The sequence below is a fragment of the Colias croceus genome, chromosome 19 (assembly GCF_905220415.1).
Source record: "Colias croceus chromosome 19, ilColCroc2.1".
NCBI lineage: Eukaryota > Metazoa > Arthropoda > Insecta > Lepidoptera > Pieridae > Colias > Colias croceus.
The window spans coordinates 9,668,939-9,696,279 of record NC_059555.1 but is presented as its reverse complement, the minus strand read 5'-3'; the positions used below and the strand labels follow the sequence as shown (position 1 = coordinate 9,696,279).

At 34.6% G+C, this 27,341-nt stretch overlaps 2 protein-coding genes across 2 annotated transcripts; one reads left to right on the top strand and one right to left on the bottom strand.

The window, feature by feature from the left end:
• Positions 1-2,865: 2,865 nt before the first annotated feature.
• LOC123700450 (small nuclear ribonucleoprotein Sm D3) lies at positions 2,866-4,817 on the top strand. The gene is made up of 2 exons (XM_045647661.1): positions 2,866-3,328; positions 4,058-4,817. The coding sequence occupies exons 1-2, from the start codon at positions 3,019-3,021 to the stop codon at positions 4,138-4,140; spliced, it is 393 nt and encodes a 130-aa protein (XP_045503617.1). The 5' UTR covers positions 2,866-3,018; the 3' UTR covers positions 4,141-4,817.
• A 1,376-nt stretch (positions 4,818-6,193) lies between these two features.
• Positions 6,194-26,289, bottom strand: LOC123700139 (O-acyltransferase like protein-like). Its single transcript, XM_045647271.1, has 12 exons — positions 26,131-26,289; positions 24,824-24,960; positions 17,997-18,112; positions 17,531-17,739; positions 17,056-17,249; positions 16,680-16,843; positions 16,038-16,223; positions 15,047-15,223; positions 14,614-14,764; positions 8,026-8,206; positions 7,527-7,666; positions 6,194-7,152 (listed from the first exon to the last, which is right to left on the bottom strand). Exons 1-12 carry the CDS (start codon positions 26,270-26,272, stop codon positions 6,991-6,993), a joined length of 1,959 nt encoding a protein of 652 aa, XP_045503227.1. The 5' UTR covers positions 26,273-26,289; the 3' UTR covers positions 6,194-6,990.
• Positions 26,290-27,341: the final 1,052 nt, after the last annotated feature.

Sequence of the window (27,341 nt, the reverse complement as noted above, 5' to 3'; positions counted from 1 at the left end):
ACACGCACAGGTCTTTTTTTTTTCAAATTGGACCTTCCTGAGATTAGCGCGTTCAAACAAACAAACTCTCCAGCTTCATTACAATCGATTATATCTAGACACGCGGCAGCGTGTCAAGCCGAGTTCAAGCGAAGAGAACTGGCGAGCAGCAGCCGTGTGTATATTTACACGAACCATTTCGAGCCACTTTTCACCCCCTTATAACTCAAAAACTATTTAAGTTATATAAACCAAATTTGGTACATATCAAGAGGACCTCAAGATAAACAAGAACCTTAAATTTCATACATACATATTAAACAGTTGCGTAGATATTAATATCCAAAAATCGCAATTTTTAAGACTGACTGACTTATAGACATATACAAAACCTAACCCACTTCCAGATGACCTAGAAAGTTCAAATTTTGTAATCAACTAGGTAATAGTGAGTGTACAAAGGAAAAAATCAGAAAATACTGAATTTATTTGTATTTAATTTTTTTTTCAATGACATAAATTTTGTTTGTATGGAAAAATGGAAAAGTTTAAAAAAATAGAAAATAGTATATTCACCTTACTAGTCTTAAAAAATAGATCAAAACTAATCAGTGGCCGAAAAAAATTTTGAAATCCATCAATAAATGACTGAGATATAGATTATTGAAGTTTACATATTTTAGGACGAAACATCTGTAGATTCGAAGCGCCTCTGACATCACACTCACTCGCGCTAGTATCGCTAGGGCGGATTACTTCGATTGCATGATTTCTTTATTCAAAACTGTTATTAAACGTAAAATAAAAGAAAATTGTAATAAAAATATTGCCTTTGCTCATACAGTTAAAAATAATATATAATTTTACATATTCACATTTATTTATTCTTTATTTATGAGTGTTTAGTTTAGTTTTAATTTCAGTGTTAATAAATAAAATCTTTATTTTGCTTTAAACATGGTATTCAATGGTGATACAATTATATTAATAAAGCACAAACATGTTTAGCCAATACAAGCATGCAAAAACAATTACCATAAATGGTGTAATGGAAGAAGGCTTCGTCGAAGGTCGAAATGATTTAATTTGCGTAATATTAATATGAGTGAAACATCTTTAGGCGCGTTTAGAGTAAAATTTCAAGATCGCGTCATGGCAATACCGTAACGTCATGGAGTAAGGCGACGATTCTTCTACAACGATCTTTGCATCTTGGTAATAGTGTGTGTACAAATTCACGCTGGATGTTTAGAAAATCATGTAATCTTATAAACAGAAAACGAGTTTAAAAAATTGCAGATAATGACGGGGCAATGTGCGCTGACATTCATAACATACAAGAAAATATAGAAAATAATACTAAACAAACCATACAGAGAAACCGCAAGAAAAAAAAATCGTATATAAAAAGTATTATATTTATAAAGTAAATCAAATTTGCAGAGTAATTTTCTGTACAAAAAGTAATGATATCCCACCAAAAACATAAATGTAAAAATTGGAGCCGAGTTCAATCGTTGACTTAATTTGCCAAAAAAAGAAATGAGATCTAAATGTGTGCCAAGTTCTGCAGACAGTCCAGAAATTTACCACTCAAGTGCTGAACGACCGGGAGCCGGTCGATCCACATACAGGGGCTGGTGCGTTGCGACCGGCTCCCGGTCGATCCACAGACAGGGGTTTTGCGTTCGCTTTATAAAACGGTCTAATAACCTTCCTCTTTCTAACTTATATGACATGTTAAGGAAAAAACAGGCTAGCTATAAATCAAGATAACAACATAACCACATGATTTAAGTGGCCCACTTTTGATGACACATTGAGTAGGTAGTTTTTTGTACAAAAAAATAAACAGGGAATGTGTAAAAAAAATGTATGGGAGGGTATGATGTTTTTATTTTCTCGTAAGAAGAGTGTAACAAAGGATCAATATATATTAAAATCTCACTGAACAGCTGTTTTAATTTTTTATTAGCAGACAAAATGTAACAAAAATTACAAGGGTACATTTGCTTTGACTTACAAGTTGTTTTAGGTTAATTGCTCTTAGGTTTTATTAATTTAAATGTTACCATGTTTTGACAAGGCATAGACTATTTTATTATCTATGAATTTAAATACTTGGAAATGTGCTATTGTTATAGGAATCTGAGTTAATCGACTTTATAAAAATATTGGACCGCCAAAAACCCCATTTGCGGCGGCACCGGGAGCCGGTTCCGCACATTTCCCGATTTTTGCAAAATGGCTCCCGCACTTGAGTGGTTACAAAGATGTATTAAGTTCTTAGGTTGACTGAAAACTCAATTGTTTTATTTTCCCTCAGAGAACAATGTTTATTCCAAAATATAACTTTTTTTATTTGAATAATATAATTATTTTCACAAAGCAAACAACTAATGACCTATTGAACCCCATAATTTGATGAGGCTAGTTTTACATACTGTTTATATTTTGTGAGGTTCTAAAAACTAGCCTCATCAAATTATGGGGTTCAATAGGTCATTAGTTGTATGCTTTGTGAAAATAATTATATTATTCAAATTAAAAAAGTTATATTTTGGAATAAACATTGTTCTCTAAGGGAAAATAAAACAATTGAGTTTTCAGTCAACCTAAGAACTTAATACATCTTTGTAAATAAATTTCTGGACTGTCTGCAGAACTTGGCACACATTTAGATCTCATTTCTTTTTTTGGCAAATTAAGTCAACGATTGAACTCGGCTCCAATTTTTACATTTATGTTTTTGGTGGGATTAATTTTATTAGGCAAATAAACTAAAACAAATTTGTTTATTTTATTTAATCTTAGAGTAATATTATTTTACATTATCTGTGCTACAATAAAGATTTGTTTATATTTTGTCTGCTATCTATGGCCTGTAGCTGTCAATTACTCAATTGTCAATTGTCATCAGCCATTGTTTGTTTGTGCTTTTTAGCGTCGAAAAGATTCGTAAATTTATCTTTTTTCATCTGGAGATATCCAGATATAAGTGTATGTTTAGTTTAGATTTGTGAAGCGAAAACGTTCAACATGTCTATTGGAGTGCCTATTAAAGTATTACATGAAGCTGAGGGCCATGTAGTAACTTGTGAAACAAATACCGGCGAAGTCTACCGCGGGAAACTAATTGAAGCCGAAGATAACATGAATTGCCAAATGACCATGGTCACAGTAACGTATAGAGACGGTCGAATTGGTCAACTTGAGAATGTTTATATTAGAGGTTCGAAGATACGTTTTCTGATTCTCCCTGATATGTTGAAAAATGCTCCAATGTTTAAACGACAAGGAAATAAACCGACTGCTGGTCGGGGTAAAAGCGCTATATTACGAGCACAGGGTAAATTCATCATTTTATTTACACAGTATAGTATCAACAATATGTATGTAGATGTACACTTAGGTTTGTTACGTTTCGACTGGAACCTATGCATATAAACAAGTTCCCGTAATTTATTTCTGTATTACAATGCATTATAGTTACTACATATATTAATAATAACTAACTAGGCAAAGATTTCTCTTAAACGGCAACAACTCAACACAAAGTTTATTTTATGTTATACCCAAATCAGTATGATGAATTAGCATTATCTGATAGTTAAAAAAAAACATATTAAACAAGAAGCAAATCTCGCAAAATGTAGGGTTTATATTTGATATGAAAGTATGAAAATTGTAGTTATTGATACACATTAGTTATTAGAATCTGCTATACTGTACAAGAAATCACTACACAAAGTAAACAAAAATTTCATAAAAATTAATAAAAACGTTGAATGGTCCAACTACAGCAACGCTTCGCACAATCGAGCTCATACAAATTTTTATAATTCTTTCGTGGATTTGCATTGTATTGAAAGTTTGAAGGTCCTAAACTATGTACCAAATTTCATTCCAAGGTTTATACTTAATAGACTACAGTAGATACACAGACATAGAGTACAGAAGATACACAGACCAACAGAGTAACTTTTGTATTTATAATATTTTATTAGTAAAGATTAGCAATATTGTTTACATTATATTTTATACAGTGTATTTAACATATTGTTTGTACTGTTTCCAGCGGCGGGTCGGGGTCGGGCGGGCGGGCGCGGCGGGGGGCACCGCGGCGGCTGGCAGGGCGGCTCGGGGCCCTCGAGACGCTAGCCACATATTAATATACTGGATATCGAGCATTGAGTGTTGCTTGTAATGCTGTTGTTGTAATAGTTTAAGGAGTAGTGTAACTGAATTGAAATTCATATTGTTGTGTTGTGTCAAGCAAAAGGAATTAGTAAAAATGTACTATGCAATCCTATTTAAACTCAAACTCAAACATTTATTTATTCAATTAGACTTCTAGAAGCACTTTTGAAACATCATTACATATTTTTAACATTTACCACCGATTCGGAAAGCAGTATCTACGGAGAAGAACCGGCAAGAAACTCCATAGTTGCTCTTTTAAATCATGTCAGTTGTACAATTTAATTTTACAAAATAACTATTATACTCATATAAATTAAAATTAGAATGGGATCGACTTAGTGCTATAGTATGATGAGGCGTCAGGGTCAGAGGCGGCTCGCCCTAAGGAACGCTGGTGCAGTGAACTCTCATAAATAATTATAATAAAATCATAATCCTTAATTTCATTATTAATATTAATTATTACTATTTAAAAATTAATCGTAATCGCAAAAAACTACTGGCAATACCAATGAATATATCCATCATTCCATCATCCTATACACCTGTAGTTATAATACTGTATTATATAACGCGCGTAGCGGAGCGCTCACGATTGCGCTCCAATGAAAAAATATTTAGTACATTTCCTTATACGAAATCCAATAGGAGTGAAAGAGATAGTTTGTCAAGAGTCCTGCGCGTGAAACAGAAGATTTTCTATGAAAAAATAGCAAAATTCGGAGCGCCGCTCCCGCAAACGTTGCCGGTTCGTTTTTATCGCGCGCCCGTACACAAGACAGGGATTGCGCGCGACGTTGCCACTCCTATATAAACAAACACTTGTCAACTTGACTGCACGCGCGCTAATGTATATTATTCGGGAATTTTCTAATTAAAATCATAAGATACGTGTTGACTGTTGAAATAGCCTGTAGTTATCAGTATTACTTGTGAGTGTTAAAATGGACAATAACAATAATTCTCAATAATTATAATGTGGCGTTCATTAAAAAGTGTGTTAAAACGTTACAAAAGCTAAGGGACCGCTACGGCCTGAACTTGACCTTACGCAAAAATGTACGACAAAAACGAAAACATATACGCGTGTGTTTAAATTCGAACAATATGAGAAAACACCGTGGTTGTGTGGTTGTGATGAAAGCAACAAACTATTTTGTTTTCCGTGTCTTTTATTTGAAGCGGGCGAGGCCGGCGGAGGTGAGAGTGCTTGGACTGAAACGGGCGTTGACGACTTAGCTCATCTTTCAATCAAGATGAAAAAACATTCACAATCTCGGTACCATTTGTTGAATGAACTGCAATTGGCGTCTATCGGACGACAAGACATTCGTAAAGCACTATAGTTTCCGCGTACCGAAAGTCAATACGCGAGTTCAATGACCGTGTCGATGAAAACAGACATATTTTACGAAGGTTAATAGATTGTGTCAAGTTAATAGTTATAGATATTTTTGCACACCAAAAAGAAAGACGTATGCATTTCCTTTATAAGTAATTTTTTAATTAAATTGTACTGCTTTACACCATGTATTTTCAGTGTTATTTCAAATGAACACCCATAAAATTTTGTCACGAGCCGCCTCTGGTCAGAGTAGTCTATTTAAGCCCTTGACTACATATTGTGAATTCGTTTTTCATTCTCATACTCTCATATTAATTACTAGCTCATCACCCGCGGCTTCGCCCGCTTTGTCTAAAACCTAATAAATTATATACTAAAACCTTCCTCTTGAATTACTCTATCTATTAAAAAAAACGCATCTAAATCCGTAGCGTATTTTGAAAAATTTAAGCATACAAAGGGAGTAGGGACAGATAAAGCGACATTGTTTTATACTATGTAGTGATAGTGAGGATTTTCATTCCATGTTACAATATGGGCCATTGAGTTACTTGATTGTATTACAACTATGGTATTATAAGCAATTCTCTGTTAGTATGTGGCAATGTGTGTTTTAGTGTAAAGTGACTTGTGATATGAGAAAGGACTCAATAAATAACACAACCAAATATTACAAGAGTTTTATTTCTTAGACATACTAAATAGGCACCAATTTAAAGACTTCAGTCTTACTACTTATTTAGTAATCACATCATTAAGTGGGTATAATTTAGGAACTGTACCAATTAATAATTTTAACTGTGTGACTTGACTATGACTCCAATATTTAAATCTTTTATGTACTTGTTCCAATCATATTTTTGGTATAGGTAATTTATTCTAGGATACATTTAAGATTACCATGAAAGAACATCTTCACTTATCGTCTTAAGGTAGGTATTAAATTACTTTTATAACCCCACATTTAATACTATGTTATTTCAGCTTAGTATTAATTACGTATAAAATGGTAACTAAAGCACACTTAATTTTTCAGTAGTCTACTATTTACAGGAAACAGACATCAATATTTCTTCATTCAAAACAATTTAAGATGTGGTTAACATTTAGCTGATTTTAAACGCTCTATGCTAAGAACATAGAGCTATAAATATCTCTAATCGATTTAATTTCGATAACCACAATATAATAAATATAACACTGGTCGACAAATCGGTAATGATATTAATTTGCTTTCAAACAACATTCCTTACTAGTCTGTCCAAAACAAATCGAATGCAAAAAAAAAAACATTTTCATACAAAACCTAAAAGATTCAATCGATGGACAGATCTTAGCACCATTCAAATTTTTGCCGTTCAAATAAAATGTTTAGACCGAGTGAGATCTACGGAGATACATCCTTATCCCAATACAGCACATGAATGGGACTTCAAAGATCACAAATAAATGGTACTATCGTATCACATATCGTTCCGATCTAGTTTCTCCCGTGTCGGATCGTGCACTTCCCGTCGTCGTGTCGTGAGCTCCTTGTAGAGCGTTTGCGCTGGCAGTTCCACTAGCAGTGCGAGCGGTATCGCAGCTAGGTACGACACTACGCTGATGCCGAACCACTCGAATGGCTGGAAACAATTCATGTTATGAGTAAATGTATTAAAAGAAGAACGCTAATACAGCTTTGATTGTGAAAATTATGATGGTCAAACGCCTTAACGTAATAATTGAGCGCAGAACTGCTCATAATAAATCGATCAGTTAAATATCTGAAATGCATTTTATCTGTATACTACAAGAGGATACCGGATACGGGTCTTTTAATAACTATTATGAGATCGTTACTGGCATTATTGAACGTATAAACCAAGTCATAAGTATATAATTGAATAATTATAACGCTTTTCAATTAGGTAAAACTACCTACTTCGAATACAAGCTGCCAATAATTTACGTTTACAAGGCATATTGTTTTATAAGTGTTTTATGAATTCATATTTACCGTAGATGATCGGTCGAACTGAATGGGCGCAGTTCTAGTGGCCAGGAATATTTTGTAGAGCGGCAGGTGCAGCAGCAGCGCGCCGAACGAGAGCCGCGGCAGTATCCCGCCGAAGTGGGACAACCATGAGCGCCAGGGAGCTGAGTGTACAAGACAAATAAAATTCATACTAAAAAGAAACTACGAAATTATCAATATAGATAACTGCCTTTTGCTTATTGTATAGGTAGCTAAATGAAAAAAAGAAATTCTCATAAAAATATTTAAACCTCCCAAAAATACCCAAATGAAATATTATGATTTTTTCATGAAAAGTGACAGGGTTAGGTATTAGCTGTGAGTATTAGGTGCTAAAAACAAATGAAGTAGTTTGTTGATTTATATAATCTGTGCTTTTTGTGAATAGGGATAACAGCTGTTTATCTGTGGTCCCATATATAATGCTCTAGACTTAGCTCTAGATTTCTAGAATCTAGTTAGAAGAACCATAAAAACTTACACTTAATCCCGTTCATAGCGCCCAAAAGCGCCATAACAACGAACACAAGGAAGACAGGCCTTTCATATGCGGCCAGCGCGTTGGCCTGCGGGCCGCGCGCGTCGCTGCCCGCCAGCAGCGGCTCCACGGCCGCCCACCACAGCGCTGCAGGCGCACTCAGGATCGATATCCAACGGAATAACTGATAAATAAACAGTTTCCCTTCAAATTTCACTTACAGAAACTTGCATAATGGATCAAAAAAAAACCTTAAAGATCGGTTACAGAAACTAAGACAATGTAAAGTAGTTAATAATTGATCAAACAATTTCCTTTTATATCGTGTAAATTAATTACATTAATAACTTAGTTGAACCACAATATGTAATGTGTTCTGAAATTTAATTGAGATTGACATGATATCGCTACATTTTCAATGCAACGGAAGAAAATTAATAAGGTAACTATTAAAATTGTTTTTTCCTAAATATGCCCTTAATGCAAAAAGCTAGTTTTCGTTTGGGTAAAAATTTAAAATATGTAGATGATTTTGTTGTAGGTTCAACAGATACACAACATCACTCACTGGACCTTCAAAATGTATTAAAAATTCCTCTTAGGTACGCTTTGGCCCTTTGACTTTTACAGGCCATTTTCATCTTCCATAACAACGTATTTCGTGACATAATCATAGGTTAGCAGTTAGCTACTAGTTTGGAAGGTTAAATATTATCTTCGATGATATTATATTTGCTGCAACCGCAGGTGAAGGGAACATAATTCCATAAATATTCATCAAAATATAGAATTTTGGTATTATCAGTTAGATCTCGTTGGCTCTCAGCAATAATTACATCTTATCGTAGAGTTGGTGACATCCGCGTTGGGCATTGGGCAAGCCAAACCTAACCAGTTACCTACTAGATAGTGAAAGTAGCCCGCGACTAGGGACCTAGTTAGACCCTTTAGCGACCTACACATTGGATTTAGATTATTTTTTCTAGTATTAAAATAATTGGAAACATTGAACTCGATTTTATTGATTAATTTTAATGGAGCAGGTAACTAACTAAATTATGGCCCTTTGGTTGAATATTGCCAATGCAAAATCTAACTAAATTTGTTGCATAGGCATCTAATTCACGTAGATGATAAGTAACTAACTAGGTAATTTTTAATTTTCTTCTAAATATAATTTAGAAGAAAACTAAAGTTATTTCAGATTACTTATAAATAAATTAGAAAAGATAGGTATTAGAGGAACTCCACTAAAATTATTTAAAGACTACCTACAAAATCGTTCACAAAAGACTAAAATTGGACAATTATACTACAGCGATGACACAGATATAACAACTGGAGTTCCCCAGGGAAGTGTTTTGGGCCCTACTCTCTTTTTGGTATACATAAACAGCCTCTGTAAACTAAAATTAGATGATGCAAAAATTTACTCATACGCTGATGACACCGCAGTAGTATTTTCGGAGAAATCATGGGATGCCGTTCGACAGAAAGCTGAAGTAGGTCTATCAAAAATTGCTACGTGGTTACAATCTAATCTTCTCACATTAAACGCAACCAAATCAAACTACATTTGCTTTTCAATAACTAAAAAAACTCAACCTTCTAACAACTTTAGTATTCAAATCCACAACCAATGTAATCTTACTACATGCCATTGTCCTTACATAAATAGAGTCACCTCAGCGAAATATCTGGGAATACAAATTGACGAAAGATTGTCCTGGCATCCGCAAATAGATTTAATAACATCCAGAATTAGGAAGATAACATGGACTTTTAAAACACTTCGCCATGTTGCTGATAAGGATTTGCTAAACAAAATATATGTGACACTAGCGCAATCAATTTTAACCTATTGTATACCGGTCTGGGGCGGAGCCACAAAAACAAAACTTTTGGAAGTAGAACGTGCACAACGTGCTTTAATAAAGGTTATGCATTTTAAACCATACAAATATTCTACTGAACTCCTTTACTCCACAACGGGCCTACTATCTGTACGCAAATTATATATTCTTGCAACTATCCTAAAAAAACATAAGGCTACTACATATGACCCTAACATAAAGAATCGTAGAAGAAGAGACATTATTCCACTATTTCATAAAACGAACACATCATTTAGTAAGCGTCAGTACAATAGACAGTCAGAAATTTTATACAAAAATGTAAATAAAATTTTAAATATATATGGAAATCGATATAACGAATGTAAAAAACATACCTTAAAATGGCTTAAAGAAATTAGTTATACAGAAGCAGAAGACATTTTAAAAACATGTAAATAGTAGGGAGTAAAATGAAGATGTTAAATAAAATAAAAAAAAAAATCACATTTCTTAATTTCTTACGTACATTACACAAACAATAACATGCGAACACACATACACCCACACACACTCACACACGCACTCACACACACACTCACACACACACACACACACATCCATTCTACCAATTTTTAGAGTATTTTTATTTTTATGTATTACCTTATTTTTTAAGCTTTCTTTTAATTTGTTAATGCCTAGTAATTGTTATGGAAGAGAAGCGCCTTCTAACACAAGTGAAATTTGTCACTTAAATGAAGGCACTTACCCAGTGACGGATTAACCCTTAATCAAATTAAGCAATTGCTTAGGGCATCACGTCTGAGGGGGCACCAGAAGAAGCACAAAAAAAAATCCGTCTTTAGGGCATCACGTCCCACTCTCACGTCACCAAAAACCACACCAAAAAAAAGTTTCTAGGACTATTGCGATCAGCCAATCACAAACCACTTCTTCCCTGTGGGCCCCAAGCCTGGCGCCTCCGCAAATCTGTTTCAATCAAGTGTTTTGTTTTTTGAGTAAAAATATACAAAGAAACAGCAGACAAATTCTCATTCTTGAATAAAATACCCGATGCCGCTAAAATTATGTGTCCCGATCAAACTGCAGAATACAGTTAGCACAGTAAAAATCTAGTAAACAATATCCAGAAGACCTTAACACCGAATTAATAACAGAAATTCAACAGTTTCATTCATATATCATAATAGTACGAGATCCGGCTGCAGGATTAGTGCGTTCATCGGTTTTTTGCTGAAAACCGAATTTTTATGTATATTTATAATTAAGAGAATATATATCGACTAGGTTGCCAGTCAAAATTTGGCCGCAAGCATGTTTAATTAAAATTTTTCTAATCGATTTTTGGGAAAAAAATTCGTTCACTTGTTTTTTGAATAAAATGTAGTCTACATCACGGCAAATGATATAAAGATTCAAAAAAATCACGGTTGCCGCTTTTCACCTGGCCGCAACATCTTGGCAGCCTGGTGCAAACAGGTATGATTTCGATTCATTTTTACGTTCATAACGTACATTTATGAATCATTATTTGCGGCCGGATTTAATTAGGCAACCATATATGATAATAAATAGAAAAAAATTAGCTTTAATTTGATATATGATTCATAAATGTACGTTATGAACGTAAAAATGAATCGAAATTATACCTGTTTGCACCAGGCTGCCAAGATGTTGCGGCCAGGTGAAAAGCGGCAACCGTGATTTTTTAGAATCTTTATATCATTTGCCGTGATGTAGACTACATTTTATTCAAAAAACAAGTGAACGAATTTTTTTCCCAAAAATCGATTAGAAAAATTTTAATTAAACATGCTTGCGGCCAAATTTTGACTGGCAACCTAGTCGATATATATTCTCCTAATTATAAATATACATAAAAAGAATGCGTCGGTGTACTAATAGGCGTAAATATATATAATTTTTAACAGCCGGCAACCCTTATTTGCGGCCGGATTTAATTAGGCAACCATATATGATAATAAATAGAAAAAAATTAGCTTTAATTTGATATATGATTCATAAATGTACGTTATGAACGTAAAAATGAATCGAAATCATACCTGTCTGCACCAGGCTGCCAAGATGTTGCGGCCAGGTGAAAAGCGGCAACCGTGATTTTTTTGAATCTTTATATCATTTGCCGTGATGAAGACTACATTTTATTCAAAAAAACAAGTGAACGAATTTTTTTCCCAAAAATCGATTAGAAAAATTTTAATTAAACATGCTTGCGGCCAAATTTTGACTGGCAACCTAGTCGATATATATTCTCCTAATTATAAGTATACATAAAAATTCGGTTTTCAGCAAAAAACCGATGAGCGCACTAATCCTGCAGCCGGATCTTAGACTATAAGTAAAATAAGTTCCAGACCCAGTGATTCGGCTCACACAAGTTTACATCAAACTCACGCACAATTGTATAAAATAATACATGATGATAAGATTGAATCAGCTTACCCTAATGTGGAAACAGACCTGCGTAGTCCGGGCAATTTAAACATTCGAAGTTACATAAAGTCCCAACAAGCTGAATGTCTGAAGTTGTTGAAAACATAATTATAAACAATGTCTAAAAGTTCCCCACCATTCCCCTGTAAGGAAAAAATTTTATTCAAGGTCAAAAAAGGTCAAAAAATGAGTTTTTGCTGTTTTCAACAACTTCACAGAAATTCAGCTTGTTGGCACTTTATGTAACTTCACCCTCATTTTTTGGTTTAAATTGACTGGGGCTATGCGTATATTTTTATCGCTTATGATTACAAATTGCTCAGCGGAACGTTCTTTTTCAAAATTAAAAATATTAAAAAATGAAAAAGGACAAAGATGATACAAGAAAGGCTCGATAATTTATCGATATTGTACATAGAGTCCGATATGTTAAAAACGTTAGACGTTAATATTATGCTATCTTGCGTGAATTCAATGCTCGGAAAAGCCGCAAGGCGCATTTCAATAAATAAATAAATTATGCTTTGGTTTTTATTATTGTCGCACCTACTCCACTTCTAAAGTACGTTACATCTCATCATCTTATTTTACAAAAAAACTTATGTTTTTAGGCGGTAAAGGTTTAAAGACCGATTCTAGTTGACATACGGATGGGGGGCCCACAGGCATGGATTGCTTAGGGCATCTAGCAGTCTTAATCCGTCACTGCACTTACCTCCAACCCGAGATGAAAACTTGTTTAAAAGAAATAAACAATTTTTTTTTTTTTTTTATTATTTTTATAGTAATTCAAATTCCAAATTCTATTGCACGATACGATAATTGATTGGTTTATAAAATGAACACAGTGGCCTTCTTTCGTTCAATAAAAATAATCTCTATAGGTAAGTAACGTTTTAACTGCGGACTTTTCATTATTTATTTAAAATTAACGAGATAAGTACATATATTTTGCAATTAATCCTTTAGATAGCGACGTTTAATGCCTCATGTAACTTTCAGCAAATTTAATTCATGGTTAATGGATTAAATTTAATCATGATTAATTAATATTATATAAGGTTTCGTTGGTTGTTTTTAACAAAATAACATCTTTTAATAGATCTACGAGAATCATATTGTGTATTTTGATTATTACCATAGTGTCAAGACTGTCAAGGCATGAGTGCGTAAGTACCTAATGACGACCCTTTGCCCTGAGATGTGTGTTTGTATGACCTTTTTTATATTTTCTACTTTAGAAAAAATCTAGCCCCATTATGTTTTTTAATGATTATCTTTTTAGAAATCCAAAAAGTCACACAAGAAAAATAATATCAAAGTCTTAAAAAGTTGTAAATCCTTCAGGAGAAAATAGCATTGATACAATATTAGATACCGGCTACAAGCACACTTTTAATTGTTATCTAAATATTTAGGTACCTATGTATTTGGCTTATGAGTTGACACCTGGAATTGTTGGCTCAATATAATTTACCGAAATGTACTGAGCCCAAATGAATGATGATCAACTTTAGATAGGTACTATTAGAAAATTAGGATAGGTACCTATTGTTTTTTTCGTACCTACCACTGGGGAAATTTTTAACATTACTAGATTTTTGGACATTGTGTGTAAGTTGGTAAAGCGAATACCGTGTAATGCATCCAGTATTTAGTACAACGCTAATAACTATTAAATTATACAGCAAATTGCAAGCTCGTAGCAATCCGTGTCGCAAATCTGATGCAATGTCCACGGTGCAGCATTATTTGGTAACAAGTAACAAATCCTTTATTATATACTATTGCCTAGCGTTATATAAGTGCGGGAGCCGGGAATTTATAGTGTATGCTATACCGACGAGTTAGGTAGGTATATAAAATTTAATTAAATATAATGAGCCATATTATAAGTAAATTGTGACTACGAGATTTTATTTATTGCTAAGTATATTAAGTTGTATTTATGAACTAGCGACGATCGCTGTGGCTGCAACTTCGATTTTGCAAAAATTGGCACAGCTGTTCCGATCCTATTGGCGTGTTATACCTATGTGAATATACCTATATTCTTAGCCTAATGTGGCTACATAAGGCCATTTACCACGATAAAGATAATTTGTGTAACGTTTAACTTATTTTAAAAAATAAAAAAGAGTTCATTTTCTTAGAGATAGTACATTATGTAACCCAAGTTTCATAGATATAAATACCTAGTTACGTGTATTAGAAAAGAAAATTGTTTCCAAACCTTTACGATCGAACGCACTACAATACCTGTATAAACAAACATACGCATTACCTTATATTGAGTGACGCGCACACCGCTATCCCTAAGCTGGTAGTGCAGGTGCGCGAGCAGCAGGCCAGCCAGCACGGCTGGCGCGTTGCCGACCGGCGACTGGTAGATCAGGTCGAACGCGTGCTCGCCAGCGTAGCCTGAACGTATCGACCTGCTCACCAGAATTTATTTGCTTAGATACAGGGCGATTTTATAATTTTAATTGGTTAAATATACCTAGGACAAATAAATGTTATTTCAAAATTGGCGTAGATGGATTGCAGATAGTCATTTTGAATTATAATTTAAGTGGTATTCATATGAGGCGAATTCTAAATAACCAATTAATTATTATTATAGAAGCAGAAGAACGCGAGGATGCTACAAACTTTTCCTAAATGTAAAACAATGCAATAACAAATATCATTATGTACTATGCAAAAAAAATACATACTCTGGTCGATGCAGCACGAAGTTTGGCACGAGCCGCCACGTGAAGGCCACGGCGAAGTTCACAGCAGTGAAGATGAGGAACAGCGCCGTCAGCAGCAGCGTGGCGACGCGGCGCCCGCGCAACACCAGCGTCAGCACCAGCCCCGCTACGTACAGCTGCATGTCTGCTGCCAGGTACCTGGGTGCCAAGGGTTTAGGGGCTTATTAACCAACTAGCTGTGGCCCTGCGGTTTTACCGCAGTGCTCCACTCCTGTTAGTCTTAGCGTGATGATATAATATAGCCTATAGCCTTCCTTATGTATCCGGAAAAAGAAACTTAAAAAGAGTAGATAACTATTGAACTTTTTGCCGATCTTTTTCGTTAGAAGTGCACAAGTAGTTTAAAAACTTGCCATTGCTTTTACAATGATATGAATCGTAAGTTTCGTGTAAACGAATAAACGGATTTTAATTAAGTAATTTAAGTTTGAACATTCTACAAATATGTACTTATGAACAATTCATTGTAGAGTCAAAGCGTTGAAATAATTTCAGCTTGGAAAATAAAACAAGATTACAGATTAATAAATAAGTGAACAGTTTTTTTTTGACACGATTATAATTCTACAACAAATAGAGCACGGCTCAATCATTTACGGAATGGAATTATCATTCATATTTCACAAAAATATTGAAATTGCAAATTGGAACAGGTTTTTATAATTCAAGAGACTTTCCTGACATTCTTCATTCGTCGTTTACAATCATAATTCCATGAAAATATTATTTTATAGGATAAGAACAAAGTAATTACAAATATAACAGATAGACTAACTCCAGACACAAAAAGACATAGGTACCTACCATGAGGATTGAGGGTGCTATAAATTCGCTACGTTGCGACGTGAAAGAAACACACAACTAAAGAAATTAACACACTTTCGCATTTATGATACAATAACACAGATAATCCTACTAGATAATTCATAATAGTTAGGTTATGGATGTTTACCACGTCTGTATCATGCATTTATCCTCCGGCTGGACGACATTGTTGACATACAGCAGATGCGTCCAGAACTTGCGGCGGCAGACATCAGCTTCCCCCAGCACGGAGGGCGCCCACAGCGGGCCCGCGCCCAGCCGCTCCCACCACGTCGTGACGAACCACATCACCAGGAAGTAGCTGGGACTTATCCTATGAGATATTACTTCTGTTATACAGAGAAAATAATTCCTAATCGGCTGATGTTTTTTAGTTTCGGTAAAACGGTAATGTAGAGTGAAAGTGTGTAATGTGTGTGATTAATTGAATAATTAATCACGCATTTGCACTTTTATAATAATGCAAATAACATCGACAGTATTTAACGGTGCATATTTCTTCCTTCTATTATTGTGGGTTTAAAACTTATTCATAAAATATTATTTAAAATAAAATGTATAATGTATTCAGTATTTAAGTAATTTGCATGCCGTTGAAGGACGGCTAAACATACTGTAATAATGTATTTTAACACCTATGTACCATGTTTATACCATGTTAACTTGCAAATAAACGATTTATTTATTTATATCTCTAGTTATTTCGGTATCTTTTTAGAAACGTATTTTACCTGGCTATTAGCTACCTACCTAGTTATTAACCACTAACCTTACGAGCCTATTAACCAAGGTGCTGCAGAAGGTCTTGAGAATGGATACTTTCTCCCGCTGCCGCAGCAGCTTCTGTGCGAGCAGGAACGAGGACATCACGAAGAAGTTCTGCACCACCAACGTGCCGTTGATCATCAACAGCGTGTCTGGTGAACTACGGGACTGAAGGACATATAAAATATTTAATGCTTTAGTCTTTTGCATATCAACTGATTGAAAATCGCGAGAAAATATGAAAATCCTTTCCAACTATAACAAAAATTATGTTTAAGTAGGTATGTATAGGATGGTACCTCAATGCTATTATACAAACGCACAAAGCTCTCCCGAGTTTTATGGATTTAAAAGCATCTAAACATATTTGGCCACTGTACCTGTTCCAAGTACCGCGTATTCGAGGTATAGGTTTGTAAGGAGAGCCATGCGACGTGCTCCAGAAAGATGGACATCATGCAGAAGACGCGGAGGCCGTTAAAACAGCGCAGGTCCGCGGACGAACTGGTCGGGATCGGCGCCGTCAGGTCGCGCCACGAGCGGCGGACCGACCAGGAGAGCGCCCAGCCGTAGTCTTAACATTTATTGTGTAATTTTAATTCAAGATCGGTTTTTGGATTACAAAGTCTCATATTTCTATGGTTTAAATTATGCAAGTATCTCTATTTATCTATGGGATGAGAATTATTGTGAACTGTAGAGCTTGACAATATGTGTGTGTGAAAAAATATTGAAAAGTTTACCAATTTAAACGGTTTATTTTATTTTTTAGGCTTAACATAAATCGAATAGAAGACATCAGAAATAGGTTTAAATGTAGGTACCGACTCGTCTATTCTTTTAAATTTTCAATACCTTTTTTAGTGTGGTCAGTTAGTGTCAAATCCAAGGTAGTGCTGATGGCAGCGATCGCCAATATGGCGGCAAACACAGCAGCAAACGCTCTCTGATTGGTGGAGAGAGGGGGCTCCTGCGGGGGGCCGCGCTGGCAGTACTCCAGCTGGTAAAGCTGCGCGGATATGTTGTAGTCCCATGTCGTGCTCTCGTTGATGCACGATTCGAACCTAAGTTGAAATATAATAGTTCGTTTTTAGTAGTACGTTTTCCCGTTTTAGTAGAAGAATATTTATAACAACTCTCTAATGCTTCTGATAAATACGAATTAGAGGGTTAAAATTATAATAGTTTAGTACGAACCTAACTATACAATCCTTAGATTAACTGTTTAGGTTGTAGGTAATAGGTAGGTACCTCTTTATTGGAACTGGTTGCAAGCTGCAACACATCTTAAACTGATAAAAAATAATAAGTGCCAACTAACCAAGTGTCCACTTGTCCACTACGCTTGTCAGCGAGATGCGGACAGCGCGTGGAGAGACAGGCGCCGCGGTGCAGCAGCGTGTGGTTGTAGTTGTCTACCCACTTGTTGGACCAGCCCTGGAAGAAAACTCGTCCTTAGAACAGTGTATTTATAATCGACATTAAAAGAGGAATGTGTATTTTTGTGAACTATTTTTTTTTCATAACAGTATCCTCAACGATGATTACGATTTCGATTACGATACGAATATACGATGGTATCGTTTTTAACGTTTGAACTGTTGAAAATTTGTTGATGCCGGTTTATTTCTGGTATTAAAAAGAAACCTTGAGATTTTTTCTCTTAGAGCAACAGGGTAAAAAACAAACATAGTAACATAATAAACATATTAGGTCTAGGCCCTAGCTAAAATTTTAAAAGAACTGCAAAAATAATCGTCGAACTTGCCAGCTTTAAGCAGCTTTTGCCAGGGTAAATCCTATGTGGTCAATGGTCATGTTTGTCATAATTACTAATATCTTAATTTAGTTTGAATGTTCAGTTATTTACGGTTTACCACAGTAGTCTCAATACCATCATTATGTAAGATCGCACACTATATGTATGTAATTACAATATATACCGGTACCTGCATGAGGAAATAAATAATGGAACCATCGCAAATCTTTCGCCATCTCCTGCTACGAACATATTTCTCAGAGCTAAATCGAATACTTAAAATTCTACTGTGTTTGAAATTCAACTCCTCCGAAACGGCCAAACCCATTCTCATGAAACTTTGTGTTCTGTTTTTCATCCACCTAAATCGTAAGAGCAAGGCAGGATTTGGTAGGTCAGCTAGGAAAAATAATGTTTGAATTTGTGTCTATTGCAATAAATGCATAAACAACCTTGTATAACCTAAATGTTGGATTTGAGATTGATTTCCAATCCATATGTAGAACAATTAAGAGCTCGCGTGTGAGTAATCAGAAGATTATGTTAAAACCAACAGTGTTGAGGATTTATCAAGGATGTAGGATGCTCTAATAATACATCTTAATTCAGCAGTTATCAGGGCATTTTAAATAGGTTTCATACTTTTTGCCGCGATGGATCGGGATACGTTTTGATATATTTTAACGCGAGTATAATAATTATTGCATAAAACATATTTGAATACATTAATTTATTAATACATAAATACATTAATAGAATACATATAACAAGTGCATTTGGACGGGACAAATAAAACAAAATATATTTTTTAATTATTGAATTTCATAAATCATGTTGAGTTTTCCTTGGAAACTTTAATGACAGAATTTTTAATTCAATTTAAATTTATTTGTTATAGTTTGTTATGATGTCAGAGCTAAAGGCCTACCTACTATAAATTACCTATGTATGACGTTGGATTAGTGCAATATCGGGTATTAGGTGATATTAGTGAGTAGCTAGCGGACAGGTTACGCGCATGCGCTCAATTACACGCATGCGCGCGCGGTGACCTCATGTTAGGGTTGTCGATTACAATTGAGAAGATTAGTATTTATAATGTACATCCTTGATCTTAAATCGTCGGTCTCGAGTAATTTCATCCTTGAAAATTATTTTCCATAGAGACCCATATTGTATTTAATATTATATCTAACTAGTAACATCTAGTTACTCACTGTCACTTTCTTTGAATTAAATTAATTTAGAAAACTTAAAATATAAAAAATAAAAGTGAAACCAAACCAAAACATAATATTATAAATAAAAATTGGTTAAATTATAACTTAACATTTTTGGTATAGCACCTATCTATCACGACAATAATTAACAGTTAACACTAAGCATTTCTTGCGACAACCCTCGAGTCGCTAGGGCCGTGCCGTGGCGGAACGGCCTGCATTCTGAAGGCTGACGAAATGAACCACTTTCCTCTTTCACATTACAACTATTTAGTCCTACTATTTACTATTTACCTTGCTATTGTAAACATTCGTTACGTAACAATAGATAGAATAAAATAATGTAATGATAGGACTATAAATTTTGATTGAGTTTGAATACCTATATTTTTTCAGTTAAATCAATTTGATTTATAACCAAAAAATGTATCTGGAAGAGATTTCTTGTTCTTTATTTTATTGATATTTAGGCACGTGTATTTTTTTAAATAATATTTGAAAATATAGTGTAGTTAGTAATAGATAATATTATGTAACGCTAATGTACACAATACAACAAGATGGAGAGAGTAAAAGCACGAATGTTCCAAGTTCCAACTGTAGAGCAAATTTAATTGTGTAGGTATTAAATATCCAATACATAGTTAAAACTAAGCAATTATATCTCCCAATAGGTAATGTATGAACGAATTCGGCACATGCATAGGGGAGAGCGGGGATGAAAGTCACATTTTTAACTTTTTTTATGTAACTTCCAAAATACGTTGTTTAGGAATGATATTTGTATACCAAACGATAGTGTAATTATTCTGTTACAAAATAAATAAACGTATTTTTGTATTATATTATCAGTTGTAGAAATATTTTGTATTTTCACCCTAAAGAAAAATGTGACTTATAACCCCGGGTCAGGGATGGTTGTCACAATGCCTAGTGTAGGTAGTCACATACTCAATAACAGGCAATTTATAAATAGAAAGTCACTTTTTGGTCTTATAATTTTACGGAATAGTTTTTAATTAAGAACTCTTAACCAAGTGAAACCGTAGACAGTCTTTATTTCAGTCTGAATATTAAGAATCACAATTTTAGCAAATAATACTTAATAAACGTGAGTCAATATAGAGTCATCAAGGATATATGGACTTCCAGCAGGTTTGTTAGGGTGATTTTTCGGTGTTGATTGAAAATTAACGGCTGAAACAAACAAACTCAAAACGCAAATGAAGTCAGCTCACATACTGGGAGCTGGTTGACATGTGACAACCAGCCCCCGAAAATTTGTGACAACAAGCCCCATAACACGTTTTAGAAAAAAAACATTGAAAATAAATTCCGGTCAATGAATATCTAAAAAACTGTACTACGATATTATAAAACACATTTCATCATCATCAAATGAACTGAAAGATTATTACTGTGAAACAAGAACGTATAATTACGAGGTTCGACACAGCAGCACAAAAATTTACTTTTGCTGTGCGAAAACAATAAACTCGTGTGAGGCCCTCACGGTAGATCGGAGCGGTCTGACGCGAAGTGGGGACAGCGTTGTCACTGTATCGCTCTTGCCAAGCTGTTCAACAGACTTATTCGATAGTTCAGTTTTGTGTTAAGACCCCTGTGACAACCAACCCGTGAGACAACCAAACCCGGTCTCCCCTACACATAAAACGATATTTGAGTTTGGTATAAACGCTAACATCGCATTGCGTTGAGTTGTGAAGGGGAGAGATTTATTCAAACCATTTATCCTCTACATTTTGTAAGTCAAAGTTTTGTGTTTAAAAAAAGAAAATCAACCAAATCAGTTGACACTTTTGTGTATCTATTTTAATGGTTTTAATGACATGGATTTACACATGAACAAATTTGACAGTTAACACACGCAGTAGATAAACATCTGTGACTAATAATGGTATGCCTACAACAATAAAAACAAACAATAGGCATTTTTTATTATTTTAATTATAAATAAGTAGATTAAATAATTTTATTATTTTAATAGGCAAGTTAAGAACAGATAATCATATTTTTATTGTTATTTTTTTTTTTATGTCAGAGCAAGCAAAGGAGCAGGTGGGCCACCTGATGTTAAGTGGTCACCACCGCCCATAAACACTTGTAACACAAGGAGTGTTACAGGTGCTTTGCCGGCCTTTAATGGACAAATACGCTCTTTTCTTGAAGGCCCCAATGTCGTAGTTGTTCGGGAACACCGCAGGTGGCAGATCGTTCCACAGTTTCACCGTACGTGGAAGGAAGTTGCGGGTGAAGCGGACAGTGGTGGAGCGCCAACCATCCAGATGGTGCGGATGGAACTGGTTTTTACGGCGTGAGGTCCGGTGGTGGAACTGTGCGGCTGGTAAAAGGTGGAACAATTCCTCAGAGCACTCCCCATAGTAGATTCTGTACAGTATACAGAGAGACGCAACGTCTCTCCGCACTGACAGTGGATCGAGCCTATCGGAAAGCCTACTGTTATTGCTAAATGCTAAGGAAAATGAAAATCACGCAAAATTATAAAAAATGACGTGCGGCACTCGGGGACTGCCGCGGTAAAGCTATTGCATGCTATGTCTTCAAGCCACACCTCCGCCCGTCGGAACTCGGAATGGGGAGCGTGAGGTTTTTTCGTTACGGAATTTCTCGATTCGGTCCCCGTGCTCAAGGCCCGCGATAGAAGCTATGCAATAGCTTAAAAAATCTTATTCAGAAAAGACGAAGTGACGAGGTTCAAGGCAATATATACCTTACCTACTCGTATGAAGATGAGCTTCATAGCTATATGTAATGAACATTATTTCTCTGTGATGAAAATCTTTTACAATACTGAACCCAATTTTGTTTTTAAGTAAAGAACTGCACTTAAATGTAATTGTTTATTTGTTTATATTTTCTCACAGTTATTATAATTATGTATAAGTGTGTGTAATCGGAAGTGATATTTTATTTTTAATTATGAATCATATCAATCATAAATCATAGGTAGATACTTAAATCTGCTATTTTTAATTGAGGAAAATTTGTATAGTACTACCTAATAATAATTGTACCCGCGTTTATTAAGTTTTATAATTTTAGAAAGTTAAGAATAACTTATTGCATTTTAAAATCTTAAGATAGAGATGTAAATAATGAAATAGTGTGGGCTCATGATTTGAAATTATTGTTTTTTATCCTCTTTTTATAAATAATTTTGGTATTTAATATTTATCTTCGAAGGGATCCCCGAAAGCCTAAGATGAAAATTACGAAATATAGAAACTCTATATAAAATTATATATTATTATTTATTGCTCATATTAGGTACCTTAATATTAGGTATAACATAAAATTTGGAGTGTTATACCTACCGTTGTATATTTTTTTTATTTGTGCGATCTAAGAGCATTGCTACTTGCTACGTGTACATGGATAAGTTTCATTTCATTTATTAATATATTATTAGATATAGTGTAACTAGTCGGCGATCGCGACTTTGTCTATATGACGTCGAACCCAGATGGGCATGGGATTTCTAAATTTTATCTGTCTGCCCACGTCCCACCCAATCAAAAGTAGTAAATGTAGAGACAGACGAATTAAAATTATTATTAATGTAAGTTTTGTTCTGCTCGATCAGATATTTAAATATTATCTATTTCTGTCCATAAATAAACATTTACATCTTAGGTTAGGTTACATCTGCGAGTTTTCCGGGAAGCGCCTGCGCTTGCTCCGGCGAGCGAGCGTGAGTCGTGACTCGTGACGCAATGGTTACCTACGTTACTAGATGGTTACTAGCCAGTAAGCTAGCTTTGCCTACGTTTTAGATGCATTTAAATGCACTTTTGTTCGACATAGCCTCTAAAGAGCTTGGGTTTAAACGAAACATTTATAATTATCCATATAGTTCAAATAGATATTTTTAAAATAAAACCCTACAGTGGAACAGACACGGCGTAACATTCAAAAGGGTTTCAACTTTCAATTGAATGGAAGCTTAAATAAAAAATTTGTACAGTTTCCATTTTGTGGCCCATTTAGTTCAAGTGAGATTTTCTATCCACCGTTGATTGTCATATTGTCATAAGTTATAAGAAATACCACAAACTCCACGGTGCGTTTCTTTATTTTGACTGATGACAACATTTCTTGGTATAACTACCAAGAAATGTTAGAAACGTTAACACGTAAAGATATAGATAATAATTAAATTATGTGGTAACTAAATTTACTCGAATATAGACAGCCATTAATGAACTTGTTATGTTATCCACGATGGAATAATTTTGTATATTACATAAGTAAAAACAATTTAATGGCCACAAATATAAACAAACCGACACTGTCTTAGTTTCATAACGCGGGTCATTGACCTCCCCCGTCCCTAGGCCCTATTCCTTTCACTAATCAGAGCTGTACTCTGATTTGGACAAACACATAAAACCTTACCGTTTGAAATAAAATATTATCTGGTTGGAGCCCACCTAATTGTTTTTAATTTGTAGGTAAAATATTGTGAAAGGAACAGCGGAAATAAGCTTGAACATCTAAGCTATAAGAAAGCTAGGTTAAGGTCAAAATAAGGACTGCTCCTAAAAATTGTTTTTGCTTATTTAACATAGGAAAGCAACCAAAGCGTAGTGATTGCCTATAAAAAACACAAACAACAACAACAACGCAAACTTTAAAATGATTTGTCAAACTATTTTTTTAAATATGAATTTAGCTCTACACGTGAATTAGATATTTATGCCTGAAACAATCATGAAAAAATGAATTCATTAGTGATTTATTAAAAGATTGCTTCTAAATCTTTTAATAAACGCGAGAAAAAGCCGCGAAGAGTAATCATGTTTATTATCCTTTTTACACGCTTTATATTAGCTTCACCTGTATGTTTGTATGTTTGTAACCGACTTCTTTGGGCGCGATTTTGACCCACTTTAAACGGCCAGATTTCGTTCAAACTTTGTAGATTTATTGAGGACCGATGACAATACACTAATTTGATAAATTTTCTATTTTTTAGTGCGGTTTTCTATAAAAAGCGTGTTTTTTAGTTTTTTTAAACTAAGTATTATTATTTTTTTAACCTAAGCTGCCTTCATGTTCTCACTTCTCTAATGTAGGTTCCTTGTTATTTGACATATAAAATGAACTGAACTGTATAAAAACACTGACCGTCATAACCTGGAACAGCTGGTGATCTGGTGGTGCAGACAGCTGGAAGCTGCCCATGCAGTACACCCCTCGCTTGCTGAGGCAGGTTTCGTAGTCGTCCAGCTCAAACAGCTTGGGCATCGCGTAGTATTCCGCATCTGTGCGACAATGATTAGCTTAGTTACAGTTCAAAATTTTCTTTTTCTTTAATTAATCTTTCTACCCATTGTGTTTTCATATATACTTACTACTGAAATAAAACAGGGATAGTAGTAGGTAGTAGGAAGTTTGTAAGTTTCCTTGCACTCGCAGATGTATGTATAAGTATTGGAGCTACAGATAGAATATAATAGAGCCGATTAAGAAAAGCGTAACGTAAAGACTAAAGATAGAGCGTGGAGCATCCATCGTAGAGTTCACTGCGGCGTGATATAGGATTTGAATGTTTTCTTCTTTGCTATTACATAACAGATTTTCTGATAAATTTTAGGGTATTTAGTTAATTTTAGGCTGGGTTCTTTTAATCTAAGTATTTAAATTATTTCAAGTAAATTTGGAAGCTAATTTGTAAAATATATTAAAGTATAAATAAAGTAAAGCTAAACTTATCATGGCATATAAAGTTTATAGTGCTATGATTGGATATTACGCATTAGGATGGATATGCTTCAATATTATTTTATGGCCCCGTGCTCGTAATAGTTTGGGAAGAGAGATTTCGCAAATAATGTTTGAGGTTAAATTAAAGAAGTTTAAAATTATAATGAGGCATGGCAAGATACTTCAACTCGATATTAAAGAATGATTAAATTAGCTGCATTACAGAGTAAATTATTTTTATATGTTTGAAAATATTACTCACATTGATTAATCCAATTTCTTAGTGAGCCCCTTTTCTTAATTTGATGTATATATTATAAATAAAGTTAAGTTCTATATATAAAACGAGTTAACAAAAATGGAAAACAATTTTTTTCGGCACATTTTCAATCACATTTATTATGATTACAATTCTCGGAAAATAATTATGTTAAATTTCATATAATCGGATATACCTAACTTAAATAAATAGAGATTCACTAATCTGAGTAGCTTGCTGCTCTAGGAATTCTTGACGAGCCATTCAATTTTTTTTAATTTTCATGTGGCGTGCAATGCAGTTTATGACGAATCATAATTGAATATTACTTTATAATTAACAATGCTTTTTTTCTTTATGTAAGCAGCTTAAGGGGAAGTCGATTATGTCGCTCCAGAAACAAAACCATTAAACTAGCTCTGATTTATATAGCTGTCTAGATGCTTTATCCAACAGAAATTGTACTCACCACTTAATTCATGTATAACATGATCCGTCGAGTTATACAGGCCACAGGGGCTGGTGCTGGCGAGGCTCGTGGTGAGGCCGGTGGCGAGGCGGGCCAGCAGCGCGAGGCCGGCCGCCAGCGCGAGGCGCACGTGCGCTCCCATGCCTATCGATACACTAACTGACAGGCAAATACATGCATATTGCACCCCGCTCAACTTATAAACGTGCATTTTACAATTATTTCTCAATTCCTCCAACTATTTTTTTTATAATAAATCCTATTTTCTTGTTAGTACTTTAGTATAACCCTTTCGGGATTTTCGAGTTTGAACCATGTATACCTAATTACTAGTTTTAATTTGTTTTTGTCAAATCTCGAGATGTGATTTTGTAATTGCCGGAAAGGAAATCATCGCTGTCGCGTCGCTCCGTCAGCGGCTCTCGGAATGAACCTGTGGACATTGCGTCCTATATATGAATAGAAAAACCTTGAGAAAAATGATGTTTGTTCATTTTTTATTTATGTAAACAATTATATACACACCGGCACAATTAGCGGAACAGAAAAAAAGTGAGACTATGAGATAATAACGCATATATTTGACGAAAATGTAATTAGACACAAAATAACAAATTGATTAACATCTTTTAACAACGACTTTGAAAAGTCTTCGTTATTTTTTATTGAAAAATAAAGAAATTTGAAATAAGTGAAATTTTTTGATGAAAAATAAAAAAGTAAGCATTAACTAAATGATTTAACAATAAAATTAAAGCAATATTAATAACGAGTTCCCCCTCTTGCTCTGATTACGGCTTCCATTCGTCTGGGCATGCTACAGATTTTGTTATCGATGATTTCTTGAGGCAACCGCTCCCACTCCTCAAATAATGCGTTTCCAAGTTCATTCAGATTGTTGGGGGGTGGCGTTCTGGATTTAACCCTTCCTTTTAGCAAGTCCCAGACATGCTCTATCGGATTCATATATATATTCTTTAGATATATTCATTATATATATTCATATTCTCCAAGTTGTAAAAAACTGTCATCTCGGCTCTATGTACATCTTTTTCTACCTTGAACCCTCCTCCTCACAAGAGAATGAGATGATCTGTACCGCTAGATGCTGCGATGAATCGTTGATACTAGTCGACGAAGCCTTGAGGCAATCGATCTGTAGGTATGGCCATTTCTTCTCATTTCATCAGCCCTTATGATTTCCAGTGATG

Coding starts and splice junctions, on each gene's coding strand:
- LOC123700450 (XM_045647661.1), top strand. CDS start 3,019: ATGTCTATTGGAGTGCCTATTAAAGTATTACATGAAGCTGAGGGCCAT. Junction 3,329..4,057: donor CGCTATATTACGAGCACAGG/GTAAATTCATCA, acceptor TACTGTTTCCAG/CGGCGGGTCGGGGTCGGGCG.
- LOC123700139 (XM_045647271.1), bottom strand. CDS start 26,272: ATGGGAGCGCACGTGCGCCTCGCGCTGGCGGCCGGCCTCGCGCTGCTG. Junction 17,740..17,996: donor AGTGGACAAGTGGACACTTG/GTTAGTTGGCAC, acceptor ATTTCAACTTAG/GTTCGAATCGTGCATCAACG. Junction 16,844..17,055: donor ATACGCGGTACTTGGAACAG/GTACAGTGGCCA, acceptor TATGTCCTTCAG/TCCCGTAGTTCACCAGACAC.